At 38.4% G+C, this 18,234-nt stretch overlaps 1 protein-coding gene across 1 annotated transcript in view; it reads right to left on the bottom strand.

The window, feature by feature from the left end:
- The window catches only part of ITGA8 (integrin subunit alpha 8), a 168,145-nt gene that overhangs the window by 100,455 nt on the left and 49,456 nt on the right, over window positions 1–18,234 (bottom strand). The window contains exons 11-13 of the mRNA XM_041767597.1: window positions 17,453–17,505; window positions 8,231–8,436; window positions 5,171–5,362 (exon numbers count right to left, since the gene is read on the bottom strand). Coding sequence (XP_041623531.1) covers window positions 5,171–5,362; window positions 8,231–8,436; window positions 17,453–17,505 — 451 coding nt within the window. The remainder of the gene's footprint in view (window positions 1–5,170; window positions 5,363–8,230; window positions 8,437–17,452; window positions 17,506–18,234) is intronic.

The following is an 18,234-nucleotide window of genomic DNA, read 5'->3' as shown; positions in this document are numbered from 1 at the left end:
ACAACCGGTACATAACTTGTAGCCCTGATCAGAATATTAGCTTGCCTTGGGGAAATTTGTCAGGAGAAATGGAGGTGCTTGTAGAAGAAGCTCCAGAGCTTATCTATTTTCCTCAGCTGATTCATTTAATTAAGACCAAATACTTACAAAATTCCCAAAGGCCAACAGTATTTTTCTCACGATATGCTTTTAAAATTCATAAGCATAATGTTCATCAACAATGCTTGAATTTTTTCAGATGTTATCATACTCCAAAAAAAGTTTTGCATTTAAAGACTTCAGTATTACAATGCTCAGACTTTGTTGTAATTATTCAGCTGTCCTTCTCACCTGGAATGTCAACTCTGGGAAGGTGGTGACTGTGTATGCCTTGCCACCATTCCTCCAGCACAATTTCTAATACAGAGTAAATTCTAATATGTATTTTTCGACTGAATCAAGGAATGTCTTATTTATTTTTCTTTTGGACCTTGAAGTGAAAGGAACAAGCATAAAAATATCAATGAACAATTTAATTATTGTTGTTATTTTAATTTTTAGGACAAAATATTTTTCTTTTCAATTATTTTTCTTCACTTCTTGCTACAATTCTTTCCTAGGGCCATTTTGTTTTATTTTGTTTTGCAGGGGCATTATAGTGGATATTTACTGGGATACCTGCATAATCCACAAGTCACCTCCTACCTTGGAAAATGTCACCCTTTGCCTCAGAGCCTATAAGATTCCTTTCCCTAGGATTTGGGACTGAGATAAATTGTAGACAGGCTCTTTGACTGAGGAAACCTGTAATATGTGAACTCTGGAGCTGAGACACCACTGAGAGAAATGGTGGGGGGGGGGGGGGAGCAGGCGTGGAAAGAAAAGCAGAGATGAGAGTAAGAGAGAGGAAGTCCTAACCTGACCAGCTTGTCCCTTCCAGAGGCCTGACAGATTCCTGTCATTAGGTTTCCTTGAGATATTCCTATACCTTTATTTATTTATTTATTTTATTCCTATACCTTTAATATAAATCTCTCCCTTTATGGCTTAAGTCAGGTTAAGGTGGGTTAATTCCTAACAAATGCGATAATATATTTTAAATGCAAGTCAGCAAGGCATCATTTTCAATGCATAGATAACTTCCAGGAAATGTAGAGCAGTGCATGAAAAATTAAATATTTTCAATGAGCCTTCCTTAATTTCTCCAGATGAGGCCAGAGTATGTATTATGCCCAAACATCCCCATGGCAGTAACCACACAGAGGAAACCTGGAGAAGAGCCCCTCGGGCTGGTTGGACAAACTTGTAAAGAATAAATGAAATGCCAGAGCCTAGCTAACAGGTGTCTGCCAAAAGAGAACCCTGTACATCTGACTAGTGTAGGCATGGAAAGCAAGCACAAAGACTCTAGAGCTGTGTTTCTCAAAGTAGGGACCTGGGTAGGAGCATAAATCCCAGAACTCCATCTCAGACTCCATAAGCCAAATTATCTGAAGGGGTGCCGTGCATTCAACCTGTATTAAGAGACTCAATGGGTGACCAGCATGCACAGTGCTTCAGAATTTGCCACTCAGGGTCTGATGCGGAGCCCAGCAGCAGGGAAAAAACTTGGGAACTCGCTGGAAAGAATGAATCTTCCCACTCCCTTGACCTACTGAGTCAGGATCTGGGCTCTAACAAGATGCCCAGTTGATTTGATGTTCATTAAAGGGGGAACCTAGTTCTAGATCATTAGCTCCCAGCTGGCTTGTACACTGGAATCATCCAGGTTACTTAACTATGTTACTCTGGTTTGAGCTCTACCCCTCCCCCCCCCCACCCAGAGATTCTGACTTTGGAGAGTCTGATTCTGAGTTTAGAGTATGACTTGAGCAGATGGATTAAAAGTCCACTGATGAAAAAAAAAAAAAAAAAGTCCACTGATGATCTCAATGTGCAGCCAACTTTGCGAACTCTGCTTACGGGGATGACTAGATACACACTAGAAGAAAGTTAACCTGTGAAATAGATTGTGAAACTCATAGAAGGCACAATAATCTAAAAGCAGAGTAACTTTGCTTTGGAAGAGCAGGACCCCAGAATGAAAGCAAACTGTGATTCTTTTTAAGTTTCAAAAAGGTCTGGTTTGGGCAAATCACAAGACAGACCATGAGAGCCTAGGACATAGAGTTTTTAAAAATGAACTGTAGAGTTTGGAAAGCATTCCGCCCAGTAAACTTTGCAGGGGGATTGTAGGCGGGGAGAAGACTGCTATTTCCCAGGCAAAACATTAGAAAACTGCAACCCTATTAAGCTAAAGCAATAAGATGTCTTGGTACAAAATTAGCAATAGCTAAAGGAATAATCTAGGGGGATAAACAATTTCAGAAGCCTGAAAACCCAACCCGAAAGTATCTGAGTCCCAACTGTGGCATAGAAGCCCATGCTGAGACTGGACCAGAAGATGCCAAAATAGGATGAGGCCAGGACACATGGAACTTTTGAGCAGTGGCTACTACAGGCCACAAGATTAACCATGGAAGCTCGAGTGACACATCAAAGACCAGGAGAGGCTGAGTTACCCTTCAGACAGGAGCTAGTAAAAACGGGTGATGCCTTGGAGGTGGATGCCCCTTTCTCAATCCCTGGACAATAGGCATGTCCTTTGCTACTCTGTTCCTTGAAAGAGTGGCCACAGAGGGAGGAAGGAGAAAGTCCTGAATTGAAATGAATGTTTACACAACTGAGATTAAGTCTGGATCTGGAAGCAACTGTGAGATTAAGTTTTTCCTCTTAATAGAAATAGAGGCTTCGGACAAGCCACATGGAATTTCTTAATAGAATAATGAGGAAAGTTACAGGTCCCATTCCTGAATTTTGCCTGTGAATTTCAAATCCACTCTACTAGTGAAAAGAATGTAGTTGCCTGTCTGATAGTGGTTTTCCTCTGCGTAGATCCTTGGGGACTTGGTGTCAATACTCATAAAGAGGTTTCTTTGAGAGGCATTAAAAAAAATTTTTTTTATTTGAATTCAATTCACCAACATATAGTAAAACACCCAGTGCTCATCCCATCAAGTGCTTTCCTTAGAGGAGTGACATTCTTTTGCAAAAAGATGAGGATCAAAGAAAATGTTACAGGATCATGAATCAGCAGACATCTATATTTTCACTTGACAGGCAGAACTGGAACCAGAACCCAAGTCTTCTAAGATGTACAGGCGAACTCTGAGTGCCTCAAGACCATCTTGAGGGATAAGAATTCAACTAGTGGCATTAATGGTTTTGCCTTAGTAAAGAACATTTACTTTACAGACAGATGGATAGACTGCATTAACTTCATTAGTTAGTATAAATTAAATCAGCCTCAGTAGATAAAGTTAACAAATGGCCTCAAATGACTTTTTCTGATTGTTAAGAAGGGATAAAAGAAGACATCTTTTAAAATAAGGGCACCTGGGTGGCTCAGTGGTCGAGTGTCTGCCTTTGGCTCAGGCTGTGATCCCAGGTTCTGGGATAGAGTCCTACATCAGGCTCCACATCAGGAGTCTGCTTCACCCTCTGCCTATGTCTCTGCCTCTTTCTCTATGTCCTTCCGGAATAAATAAATAGATAAGATCTTAAAAAAAGAAGACATCATTAAGAGGCAACTAATTACCATTTACCTACTTTAACTTCTTTCTTCCCTGTCCTACTCCTGCTCCCCCACCACCACAACCCTCTGCCCACCCCCAGGAAGGAATATTCCTTGAGAGAAAAGTTGTTTCATGTTTCTCTCCTTCTTGGCTTTTGTCTCAGAGACTTCAAAAGAAGTTGATGAACTGTCTATGTGATTGATACATCCCTTATTTCCTTTACCTTGTGGAAGGTCCAGCCATTCTGTCTATCAAGTTCCTGGTACAAAGGTGAGACTATGATAGGCATAATGAATGGCAATAACTTTCCAAAATAACTATTTCTCTAAAGTTGCAACCCATGAGTTAAATTTCATGAATCATCCTGACGTATTTTAGGAAGAAATCACAGGGAGGATTATTTAAAATAGAGTATATTATGAATGACACCCCCTCCCCCCAGTAAAATAATCTCCACTAACCTCATTGATTGGATTAGTATAATTAACCTAAGAAAATAAATTTAACTAGATGTTTTTAAAAATGTGGAAGACAGGATATATTTGTATATAATATAATACTATATCTGCTTTGAGCACACTACAGTATCTATGTTAGTGTCATGAGAGATTTCTGGCAAATTTATGAGAATACATTGCTGTATCCTTTTTGCTTAATCCCAGAGGGGAAGAGAAGTGGAAGGATGAAATTAGTGATGTGTATTTTGGCAGTTTATTGGAATGTTGCCCCAAACCAGAAAAAGCTCTACATATGGAAAATACCCAATTAAGACAAGAGGGTGGAAAGAGACAAGGTTTTAATAAGTAGTTAAAGCTGTCAGTTAACTATTAGTGATTTCTAAGTATTTATTGAAACCATCTTAAAATAACTAACATAAAAGTGATGATTGAACCATAGGATCAAGAAGTCCAATGTCTTCTGCTAAAAATCCTGGGATTACTGAAACAATCCTTGAAGACAAATTGTGTTTTCCGATGGCACACAAAGAACATGAATTATCCCGCTGTGCTGTATAATTTCCATGAGACCTCAACATGAAGTAAGTAATCAAGAAGAGCTTACAACCTTTATTATAAACCAGTTCCTTTGGCTTCACTTAAAATATTCGATCTATTTTGAAAAAACCCCAAAGTATGGTGAAATACTCATGCTCCAAAAACATAAGAGTTCTATGACAGAAAATTTGAAGTTCATGAGTTAATTACTCGGAACTAAGAGATGGAGAGAAAACTACAGGTTTAAAATAAATTGCTCAAGCTGGCTCTGAGGCAAGCTGTCTTTATCAATGGAGAACAGCCCACTGAGGGGTTTTGAATAACAACTTTGGTTGCAAAGTTGACAAGTTGTAGGCCCAGTGTGGTTTTTCAAAAGCCATCTTGTCGTTGGGAAAAGCTGTGTTTATTTTGTCTTCCTTCATATTCTCGTGAAAGTCATTCAGGAGCCATGCATAAAAGCCCTGTGCCATCCACTTGGCCTTCATGGTTAAAAAAGAACTGCGTACACACAAGGCGCTGTCCTGAGAATGGGCTTCTATCTAGAAAGTGGGCTCCCTTGCAGGAAAGGAAAGAAACTCTTACCTGGGTAATCATTCCTGTCTATGTCTGAGTCTCCTCTTAGGGTAAAACCGAAGCCCGAAGGGATGGTCTGAGAGGCCCACATTCCCTGCAGAATTTGGGAAGGCTTCCTGTTTAAGCCATCTTTGTTCCCGTTGTAAATGAGCACTTGACCTCTTTGATCCTTGCCTGCGAAGGGCGCACCAATGGCAATGTCTGCAAACAGGGACATGTGAACATATTTTTTAAGTAAAGAAGGTTTCAGAGGTAGAAATAAGTGCAAAGAGCAATGTCCTAGAATCCAAAGGGTGCATTAAGTTTTCTGTGAAAATTTCATAATACTGTAGCAACAATAAATTATTGGTTGTCTTTGATCCATCGAGCAAATATTTACTGAGAGACTGCTGTTTTTAGAAAGTTTATATTCCAGTACAGGTAGTCCACAATTTGAATAAAGAAAGAATCAAGAGAAGATGGAGAGCTACACATTCTATGTAGAAGAATCAAAAATATTAACATAGTGGAGAATGGTTGTTATTTCTAGATTCGGTGTTGCTAAGGCTCATGTTGACATTGAAATCTGGGGACGAGATGAAACCAACTGTGTGAAATCAGAGGGAAGAGCACTCCAGGCTGAAGGATCTGGTGTGCCATGGTCCAAAGGTGGAAAGAGCTTGGTCCATTGGAGGAGCAGGCAAAGGGTGGTCTACACCGGGAACTCAGTGAGCAACACGGAGAGCCAGCTCACACCACCAGACTGGGTAGAACAGGGGAGGCATCTCTGCAAAGTACTTACAAGTTTCTTATTAAAAGAAATCATCTCTTGAACAAAGATTATACGATGTCATGGTGACCTTGTCCCATGAGGTAGGCAGGACACACTGTACAATGGAGGACATTGAGGAACCTAGAAAGAGCCCTGTCACATGACCCTCACTTAAATATAGCACTCAAGGAAAATGAGCTTTCACACCTCGTGTTCATCAGGATTGTTCTAAACAACAGACACAAAGACTTGGTTCTACATAAAAAAGAGCACCAATGACACAGTAACATAACCACTCACCCCAGTGGTTGATAGTTATGTGTCCTCATTTTGCCATTTATTTCTCTTTGCTCCTAAGTAAGTCTGCTAAGACTAAATAAATCATGAATTGAAATTTTTTGTATGATTTTTTATTGGAGTTTGATTTGCCAACATACAGTATAACACCCTGTGTTCATCCCGTCAAGTGCCCCCCTCAGTGTCTAACACCCAGTCACCCCATCCCCTGCCCACCTCCCTTTCCACTATCCCTTGTTCATTTCCCAGAGTTAGGAGTGTCTCATGTTCTGTCTCCCTCACTGATATTTCCCGCTCATTTTCTCTCCTTTCCCCTATAATCTTTTTCACTATTTTTTATATTCCCCAAATGAACGAGACCATATAATGTTTGTCCTTCTCTGATTGACTTACTTCACTCAGCATCATACACTCCAGTTCCATCCACGTTGAAGCAAATGGTGGGTATTTGTCATTTCTAATGGCCGAGTAATATCCCATTGTATACATAGAACACATCTTCTTTATCCAGTGTCACCACTTTACACTGGTGACAAATGGCTAAAATTAACAAGACTGGAAACAACAGATGTTGGAGATGATCTGGAGAAAGGGTTCCTCCTTTGCTCTATGGTGGGAACATAAGCTTGTGCAGTGACTCTGGAAAACATTGTGGAGTTTCTTCAAAAAGTTAAAAATAGAGCTACCCTATGACCCAGCAATTGCACTACTGGGTGTTTACCCTAAAGATACAGATGTAGTGAAACGATGGGACCCCTGCACCCCAATGTTCACAGCAGCAATGTCCACAATAGCCAAACTGTGGAAGGAGTCATGATGTCCTTTGACAGATGAATGGATAAAGAAGAGGTGGTATATATCTGGAATATTACTCAGCCATCAGGAAGGCTGAATACCTACAACTCGCTTTGATGTGGATGGAACTGGAGGGGATGATGCTGAGTGAAATAAGTCAGCTGGAGAAGAACAATCATCACATGGTTTCACTCATATGTGGAGTATAAGCAATAGTGAAAGGGACCATAAGGGAAAGGAGGGGAACTGAGTGGGGAAAAATTAGAGATGAAGACAAATCATGAGAGACTCCTAACCCTGGGAAACAAACAAGGGGTTGCAGAAGGGGATGTGGGTGTGGGGATGGGGTAACTGGGTGAAGGGCACTAAGGATGGCAGGTGATGAAATAAGCGCTGGGTGTTATACTATATGTTGGCAAATTGAATTTAAATAAATTTTTTAAAAATTCAGCATAACCTATACATAGTCCATGTGGGTTAATCATAAGGCACTATCCTTGTCCATATGTTAACATGTATTTATTTGTCTTGACTCTGTACACACAGAAGGCTCTCTTGTTTTCGTTGAGCCACTAAATCAAGATATCAATTTAAAAACAAATTGCTGAGCAGCCCCGGTGGCTCAGTGGTTTAGTGCCACCTTCAGCCTGGGGCATGATCCTGGAGCCCCGGGATCGAGTCCCATGTCGGGCTTCCTGCATGGAGCCTACTTCTCCCTCTGCTTGTGTCTCTGCCTCTCTCTCTCTCCCCATGTCTTTCATGAATAAATAAATAAAATCTTAAAAAAATAAAGAATAAAAATAAAAACAAATTGCTGCCTTTATTTAGAGCTGTTATATGACACCATATGTAAACTTTAAACTGCCTTGAGGTTTTTGCTAATTTATTAAAAGCCAGTAATGGTAGTTATACCACACACACCACTGCAAATACTTTAAGATGTCATTGTTTTTGGGAATCCCTGGGTGGCTCAGCAGTTTAGCACTGCCTTCCGCCCAGGGCGTGGTTCTGGAGTCCCAGGATCAAGTCCCACATCGGGCTCTCTGTGTGGAGCCTGCTTCTCCCTCTGCTTCTCCCTCTGCCTGTGTCTCTGCACCCCCCCTTTCTCTGTCTCTCTCATGAATAGATAAATAGGGTCTTTAAAAAAAAGATGTCATTGTTTCTTTCTATAGAGAAAAACATGAATTATGACAAATAAACTATTTCCATGTACTGGTATCAATTACCATTGTATCCATCTTGGTTCAGGTCTCCTAAGTGAGCCACGGCACTACCGAATCTCCCGAAGACCTCAGTGCCGGCCAGGATCTGTGGGTCCCTGAAGACAAGTGTGTTCTCTTGCAAATACAGATAAACTTGCCCTACTTCCCGAGGGCTGCTCTCAAATTCACGTTCCATAAAGAGAGGTGCCCCAATCAATACGTCATCCATTCTGTAGGGAACAAAGAGGGAGGTCAGAGCACTGAGAGACATGCGATTCTTTTGGGGTACACTTTTAATTAATTGGATTAGTGTATTTCCAGTGGTAATTTTTTCCTTTCTCAGGGCACATTTTACAATCACCGTACTTCTTTCATTGCTTCACTATGTCACAAAAATGTGATAGAATGTTGTAAGACTGGAAATATTCTGTATGATATGGTAGGTAGATACCTGACATTATGTATTTGGAAAAACCCACAGAGTGTATAACACAGAGTGAACCCTAATATAAGCCGGGCACTTCAGTTAACAATGTATCAATATGGGTTGATCAATTGTAACAAACGCACCACACCGAGGCAAGATGGTACTAACAGTAGAGACTGAGAGTGCAGGGGAGAGGGAAAATTTATGAACTCTCTGTAATTCCTGTTCAAGTTTTCCATAAACTCAAACCACTCTAAAAAAAATACAACCTACAAAAAAAATAAAGATTATTGGAAAAGCAAATGGAGTCCAGATGATATGGGCAAAGACGAGTTGTGATGTTATACTCATCTGGTTTTAAAACCTGGCTCTTTTGGTAAGTAGCTGTGCTATATTGAACAAGTGATATTACCGTAAAAATACTAATGTAGAAATAGGCTACTTCATTGGATACATAACTGAAGATCTCCCTCAGTCTCTGGCTGTGGCTCTTTTTGTGTGTCTTTTTCTTTCCGAATATGTACACACACACACACACACACACACACACACACACACACACACACTCAGGTCATACTATAGTATTTAATATATGATAAGTATTATGAGGGCACTGGCTTAGGTGTTGAAGAGACTACTCAATATTTCTACATTATGGCAATGTAAAAAGAAAGAATTCTTGTTAAAAGAGTAAAATGCATCCCCCTTCTCCCTTTCCTACCTTGTAAGAGCCATAAACATGGTGAAGTGTGACTTTGAGATAGTCTGGGGCTGCCAGCTACTTCTAGAATAGCCTCTTACTTGTCTCCCACAGCAGAAGAACTAACACATGGTTTCTAGCTAAAACTATTGAGTGTTATTTGGCCAACTTATACAAAGGAAGTGAAGGGTGGTTATAGATAGACTCAAGGAATGGCTATTTTTTTCTCTTTTTTAAAAAAATTGTATTTTAATTCCACTATTGGTGAGATACAGAGCTATATGAGTCTCAGGTGCACAATATAGTGAATCAACACTCTCACCCATCACCCAGTGTTCATCATGACAAGTGCATTCCAGGAGGTGTGGAGGGGGAATGGGTAAATAGGAATGGCTATTATTTTGATCTCACATTCCAGAACCTAAGTTGGATTGCTATATTTAGGTAAAACATTTTCTTAAAAATGTTACAAGTATGTTGATTAAAAAAAAATCCCCATTGCTTGCCATCCCACTGTGTTCCAGAACCAGAGGAGAAGAGGGACTGGAGTTTTATTAGCCCCTGGTCTTCCCTCAAAGGCACTGGTTGCTTCTCTTTCTGTTAGAATTATTGGAAGTATAAGGAGGCATTTGTTAAACACCTAATTGTGTGTTTTACTTCCTTGTACTTTGAAGATGTCTGAAATTGCTAGTCTCTACTGTAGAGATGGAGTGGGGCCATTTTCTCCTACTGCAAAGAAGGAACAAGCCATATAATTGGTCCCCGAGAGTGCAAACACGATGCAGGATTGACACAGTTGGCTCTCTACATTTCTCACTGCCAACGCTGAATTCTACAAATGGGAAATTACTTGACTCACATTGTGAGGGCTTGCACATCCATGGAACCTTTGGATTCTTGGAGTATTGTGACAGCATTGATTTATTTTGTTAGAAATATATTTCCCTAGATATTTAAGTGTAAGTCTTCTAAAATGTTCTAAATGCCATAAAAACAGGGAAAGACATTTGTTTTTCATTTATAATTGTGTTTCCCATAAGGTTGAAAGACAATAACTGTCTTGGATTTAATTGGTACAATGTGCCTTATAGAATACTTTGCACTTAGTGTCAATATTATTTTATTACAGCAATACTACTTATGAGCCACAATATATATTATTGTTTAGGCTGGTGTTTTTAAATCTTGGTTTGCAACACATTAGTGTATTGCAAAATCAATTCAATGGGTCTTGACAACCAATTCTTAAAAAACAAAATAAAAAAGAACAGAAAATAGAATGAATACATTACACGAGGGTAAATATGGTTCCATGAAACTTTTGTCTCAGTTCTATGTGTGTGTGCTGGGTGCAATGTCAAATTTATTTCTTATTATGGACCACAAGGCAAAAAAAATCCCTGAAAAACTGTTGCAGTAGGCTGGCAATGTGTGCTAGCATACTGTTTCAAAATTAGTTTGTCAAGTCCTGGTTTTGAATATGCCCAACCAAAGTTTAAAGTTCTACAATATTTATTAGTAAAGATATTTTTCATGACTTTCTGATATGTAGTTGTGTAATAGGTTGAGTACCATTCTAAGAAAATACTATATACCGATATATATCCTATATATATATTTATATACCGATATATATCCATCACCCAGCCTGTATGGTTCTTTAACAATGAAATTTCCAGTAAAATCCATCCTTACTGTTTGGGTCATGTTGGTGGTTTGGATGAGATCTAAGTTTTTATGTAAAGGCACTTCATAAAAGGATACATACACTAAATTTCATTTTACCCAAAATGTCCAATGTTTAAGCACAATTTTCTTTAAAATCTTTGGATAGCAGACACATGGTTTTTGTGTCTCTCTTTAAGTTTAAATCTGCTCTGATAATATAATACAATGCAAGACTCAATTTCTCATCCTTCACATGGTTTTTGAGACAGGAATATTATGAATATTTTCCTGAAAAGCAAGGCATAAATAGTGATAAAGAATGAGACAGCAAGAGAGGAGAGGACTAACCAATGAGAATATTCAATATGAAGAATTTAGATTCCAGTTTTCTGAATCAAATGGTGTTAAGGTGTTGGTTTAACTTATAAACTTTTCCATGCTTCTTTTTTCCCGGTAGTAAGATGTTCATGTTAATGTCCATAATTAATTTTTGGAATGTGGTTACCCATTAACAGAATGCAGATTAGTAGACTTTACACTAAAGTTTATATCTTATCAGCTGAATTGTTTTACAGTAGCAAGAACTAACATAGCTGATCATTTACATTACAGAAATCAATTTCAATTTACAACTTCTTTCTATTTTAGTTTTCTGGATTTTCTATGTATTTCAATTATAATGATAAAACCTGTAAGAGAGAACACATACTTAGGCTAAATCTAGGGCAAAAACATAATTACCCAAAGCTGATTCCTTTCAAATAAATTTTCTCGAAAATGTTCTCAAGTTAACAAACTGCTAAAAATCTCTTTATATTTAATTCCTTTGGGCCCTCCAGAGGCAAAAAATAATAATAATCCAATCAATTAAAATATAATTCTATGAGTTTCTGAAATAGTATAAATGCTGTAAGTTTAAAAACCCATAAGAAAAAACCCCTAATTTGCTTGCTTAGGCTGAAGATGAAAAATTCCATTTCCCTTTGTTAAGTTTGTCCAGAAATTCCTAACAGTTTACATTGGCAGAGTTTATAGCCCTGGCTATCTTAAGATAACTAAACTAAAGTTAATTTCACCAGCTTGTTTATATTTTCAAAGCAGTCACAAGCTTGACAATATCAACTACCAACCAGCATGCACACCATCGCTTGGTCTAAACTTTTGGAGTCATTTACAATACCTAGAGATTTTTTTAAATAAAAAATATTGGGAAAAATGTCCAGGAATTTACTAATTTGGCCACATTACTTCATAACATTGTCTTTTCTCTCTCTGATGTCAAGATTTTGGAGCATTTGCAGGGACCTTGCTTTTGTTGCCTAGTGGGTGGAGAAGATGTCATATGCTGTCTAAGAATGTTCATTAGGTAGCCTCATGCACAAAAGTACTTAATTATCTGTTGGCCAGAAAAGGAAAAGTCTGGTTTAATCCCACAGAATATGCAGAGTCCTAACTTCTGAACCATGACCAATCAACTAGCCAAGTGATATTATTAATCCTATTCTGAGTCACTATATAGCATCCATTCAGATCCAAGGTTTAGAAGATACAGGTCTTAAAAAAAAAAAAAAAGCAATTGAAAACTTAGAAATTCGGGTTAAAAAATGGGAATTAAATCTCAGTTTTAATACTGAACTCTATCGGTGATTAACGCTCACTGATGATTGCTTGATCACTGGTAAATGCTGGGAAAGCTAAAAAGCGTTTTGTGAATTAAAAATATATATAGGAATTATAGACTCTAAAATTACTTATAAGTCATTACTACTGACTCAGTAAAATGCAGCAGACTAGTATGGCTATTTTTAATATAATCACACAAACTGATTTTTTTTTATATCCATAACACTAAAAACTATAACTGAATTTTGTCTCATGAATCAGTTGTTTTTAGCATCACTAAAGGCAATCTTAAAGTTCTTTGGGTGAAAATAACTTTGAAATTATGATTTTATATTTTTATAAACTGGAAGTATGACCTTGCTTATAAAAATAATGGAAATTAGTAAAATGCACAGTTAATAAATAGGAGTGTAGACTTACCAAAAAAATGGAGTAAAACACTTTAACAACACATACACCCCCCCACACACACACACACATAAACAATCAAAATCATAGAAGCAGAGAATAGAGCAGTGGTTACCAGAGGTGGGGCGGTGGGGCAAGGAGAGATGCTGATCAAAGGGTACAAAGTTGCAGTAATGAAGGAGATCTAAGTTCTAGAAATCTAGTGTACAGTATGGTGACTACAGTTAATAACACTGCATTGTATACTGGAAATTTGCTAAGAGAGTAGATCTCTGGTGCTACCACCCCCCCCACACACACACACACCCCACACACAGTGGACACACACAGGGTAAATATGTAATGGTGGGTTGCCCAGCTGGATAAATAGAGATGGATTCTAGAGATGGATATGTTAATTAGCTTGAAGACAGTGATCATTTAACTATGCATATCAAAACATCATGCTGTACACCTTAAACATATGATTTTCATTTTAAAAAATAAAAAAGGTCATGAATTATTTTAGTGACAAATATACTAATTCCCCAACTTCTTAAGAGTGAGAGTCATGCCAGTCATTTTATTCACTTAGTTCCTGATTCTTATAGATTAGAAGTCCTTGAACATTGAAATTACATATATTTTTCCTACTGGCTATTTCATAGAGTTTTGTATAGAGTTCTCTGTAGTTAGTGAGAAAAATACTGTTGGGTTACTCTGCAGAAGGTCTGGGATCTAATCAAGACCTTTGCCTAATTAGTGTACAATCTTGGGCAAGTCGCTGAGCTTTCGTGTCTTTCTCCACCAGTAAATTTTAGATAGCTTCACTGGATTGTAGTTTGGATCGTCCTGTCATTAGACATATATTACACATGAAGGCACTTTGAGAGGGGAAAAAAAACATTTTCTGCTAATCATGCATGATAAAATTTTGTCATTTAAAGCAGTATTAGGTTTTTCAGTAGTGTCAGTGGAGAAAAGAGATTTTTGCATTTGAAATGACTCAGAATTTGGGGAGACCAAATACATACTAACCAGGAAGACTATCTGAGACAGGGATTCATGTTTCCTGTAAATCCCACGCAAGCTTCAGATCTCTGCTAGAAATCTTGTCAGAAATTAGAATGGCAAAAGCCCTCTTTCTCAAAGAGAGGCCACCTGTGTTCTGACACGGGCTATTATAGGAGCTTAAGAAAAGTCACTGGCTTTTGATTTGCTGCCTTTCTTTTCAGATTCTGCTAAGATTTCTGAGGGATTGCAAGTCTACATCTCTGCCCTCATGGGTTGTTTCACACCTTCCCTGGGGATGAATACCCACCCAGGATGGTGAGGATGCTGCTGGCTCTATTAGTGGTTTTCAGGCCCCCATCGGGATCAAGTGTAAACCTAGACACACAGATGTTTAGTCGAATGCCAACAATATCAAGCAATTTTTCTAGAAAGGCAGGTGCTGCAAAGATGATGGCAAATTATATTTTCATTACTGCAATCTCAGATTTCATCTGTATTTGGAATGAAAGGCTCTTGATGACCTCTAGAGCTTACTCATTTATAATAGGGCCCTGAATTTACATAGTGTTACAGTATCTAAGAACAGAAAATTACATACTGATTGAGAATCTATGGGTACTTTAAGAATGGTAATATTAGGGCAGCCTGGGTGGCTCAGTGGTTTGGGGCCACCTTTAGTCCAGGGCATGATCCTGGAGACCCGGGATCGAGTCCCACATCGGGCTCCCTGCATGGAGCCTCCTTCTCCCTCTGCCTGTGTCTCTGCCTCTCTCTCTCTATCATGAATAAATAATAAATAATCTTTTTAAAAAATGACAATATTAAGATAACAGGTGTATTTATGTTTTGATCCAGTCTAAAGATTTAAGAATATACCGCCTAATAAAAAAAAAAAAGAAATAATGGGCAGAGCAATTTTTAAGGATGTCAAAAAAGAATAAATTATCCCTGGAAAATTCTTGTGTTTGTTACTACCATGTTGTTTTGATCAGCACGAGACCAAAGGGATCCTTTCCTCACAAGTGTTCTTGTTCTTTCTTTAACATGGCTTTAAAAAAAAAAAAAAAAAAAGGAAAAAAAGTATTATAAATGTGTCACAACGCTTTGCTCTGGACTGGAATAAATGCGATTCCAGGAAGGAGGCAGTGCCCTGCAGGGCATGGTGTTGGACTGAGGGAGAGCTGGAAGGATCCATGACACAGTGCAGCAAAGGAAGGGCACACGCTGAGTTCATATGGGCCCTAGAAAGCACAGTGGGGGCTCAGGGGTAGGGTGGGGGTGGGGAAGCTTTGTGTTTACGTGTCACCATCTGTTGAAAGAAATGTGTCTGTGCACATCCCAAAGGCCATCAGGGGATTTGTTTTGTTTTGTTTTGTTTTTACTAAAGAGTGGGCTTTCTCAATTGGGACAACATGCCCTGTTTTGGACCTAAGCTCTTTTTCAGCCAACCCCACCCTCCCCCTCCCCTGCCATTTTTTCTAGACTACTAAAAGATGTTGATAACAAATTCAGTCCATCTAGGCTGGAAATTGTGAATGGTGATCCTGTTACTTTGTTTTCACAGTTCAGTTGGAAGTTAAGGCAATTTAATTTGAAATTACTTGCTTTCAGGATAAGATTGGCATTCAAATATACTTTCAGAATATATCCAGAATGCGACCACTATGGCTTCCTGCCACTGCTGTTGCTCTGGCCCTAGGTGCTGTCCTGTGTCACCTGGCTTATGGCAGGGGGTTTCCAGAGGACCTCACAGCAGTAGAGACCCAACAGCATGTCTGCCAAAAACAAAGTTGGCATAGGTCATTCCCTTGCTTAGAATCTTCCAGGAGCTCATGAGATGTGTCCTTCTTGGAAACAGACTCATTCTATCCATAGCAGAACCTATGTGGCACTGGGTAAGACTGTTTATACATGGCAGTGGCACACAAATCTTTCCCCAGATGTCATATAGTTGGAATCATACTGTATGTAACCTTCTGAGACTGGCTTCTTTCACTTCATAGTATGTATGCAATTAAGCTTCCTCCATGTCTTTTCATGCTTCACAGCTCTTTCTTTTTAGCACTGAACAATATTCTGTTGCCCAGATGTAACAGTCTACTTATACATTTACCTACCAAAGGACATCTTGATTTTGGTTCTTCTATTTTTTTAATTCCTATCTAATCCTTATCACCATCTAAATATGCTTTACTTGACTTACTCACTATTTGTCTGTAGTCCCCAACCCCCCATCTCTAGTAGAGTCTTGATGAGGACGGAGGTTTCTATTTTCTTCTCTGCTGTATCCCAGCACCTAGAACAGTGCTCAAGTATAGTAGACACTCAAGAAATATATGTCAAATGGAAGAGTAATAAAAAATATATTTTCCAGGGCCCCTGGGTGGTTCAGTTGGTTAAGTGTTTGACTTGATCTTGACTCCATGCTCAGCACAGAGTCTGTTTGTTCCTTTCCCTCTGCTCCTCCCCTCCTCCCGCTCTCTCTCAAATAAATAAATAAAATCTTAAAGAAAAAGATATTTTCCAAAAGGTGACTAAATTTGTCTCCAGTCATATACCACCATAATATTAAAGTACATTTCTGTCTATATGAAGATCATAGCTAATGTCTATCAATGATGTATCTAAAGTGCTTGCTTAGTCCAGATCCTGGAACATAGTCAGGATTCAGCAGGTATTTAATTTTGATAAAATGTGAGCTCCCTGAGAGCTCACTTTGTCTTATTTGCCACTATATTCTGGGCACTGAAAACAATGGCTGATACATAATAGGTGCTCCAATGATATTTATTGGATGGCTAATCAGTTTCAGTTTATCTCCATGTATTGGATTTTGTATTTATTCATTTGTTTTATTTATCAGTTAGGTAGTTTTAGTGAACCAAAGAGATGTTTAATAATAATTTGTTTTTAAGTAATGACTTAACCATAACCATAATTTATCATGGTATTTGGTCCAAGCTCAATTGTAATTTACTGCCATACTCTGAAAATCTCATGTTATTTCATCTTCTCCATGGGCATTACTAGTATGTTGGCTAAAGCAATGTCAGGAGAAAAAAAATGTTTATTTATATGTGCATGTTTTATGAATGTGTCACTAAGGATTAAAGGGAGACAGATGAGCAAATGTTTTAATGTTTTTGGATCTCAAATAGCCAAAGACTATTCAGTTCATTAAATTAAAGATAAAACTAAGTAAAATAGTCTTTTTCTGGAAGTGGCAGATGTGGAAAATCTCCATAAAGACATAAAATAGGATGATAGAATTCTTTAGATGTATCCTCTTGCCCTGAACCAAAAAAACAGTGAAAACAAGAGAGCCTCTATCTTGTTGAGGAAGTATGGAAGGATCTATTTCATGAAGAAAAAAATACATCTTTGTGGATGAATATAACATATGGTGAGGAAGTTCTTATAAACTTACCCATCATTGTTAACATCTGACACTGTGACCGTATATCCAAAATAAGATGCCATCTGCAAAGGAAAACCATAAGATGACATAGTTTGTGTTCAAAAATAATTTCTATAATCCTCCCTCAATTTTTCCTGAAGGATGAATCTCATTGTAGCAGATTTTTGCATTACATTCATTGATTCCTGGACATGGACAGAATCTTAAGTCATTCAGTCTGGCCCATGCATAAATTCCCCTCAGCACCCCTGAAATCTACTTGGCCATTCTCTGCGGATGTTCAACAATTGGCCCATTCAATTTGTGGACACAATTGAATTTCTTTGCTAAAATTGGCCCTTCTGTAACTTCTGGTCCTTAATCCTCCTTAGTTTTAGAATCTTGAACCTCACAGAATAAATCTAATTCCACTTTCATATGAAATTTCATATTTGTATCTGACTCACCATCATGGTCTCTCTTTCTTAGAGATACCACAAGTCATACCAAAGAAAAGATGACACCCCATGAACACATTGCCCGGAGAAGAATTAAGTAGGATTACATTATTTGGTTTGGGCTTTTTATATTATGGAAGCATAAAAAGGGTTTTATTTTTTCTGAATATATATATTTTTTATTTATTCAGAGAGAGAGAGAGGCAGAGACATAGGCAGAGGGAGAAGCAGGCTCCATGCAGGAAGCCCGATGTGGGACTCGATCCTGGGTCTCCAGGATCAGGCCCTGGGCTGAAGGTGGCGCTAAACCACTGAGCCACCTGGGCTGCTCAAAAAGGGTGTTAATTTCAAGGG

This window comes from Vulpes lagopus, chromosome 8 (assembly GCF_018345385.1).
Source record: "Vulpes lagopus strain Blue_001 chromosome 8, ASM1834538v1, whole genome shotgun sequence".
In the NCBI taxonomy this organism is placed as follows: domain Eukaryota; kingdom Metazoa; phylum Chordata; class Mammalia; order Carnivora; family Canidae; genus Vulpes; species Vulpes lagopus.
This window is presented reverse-complemented; position numbering and strand designations above follow the sequence as displayed.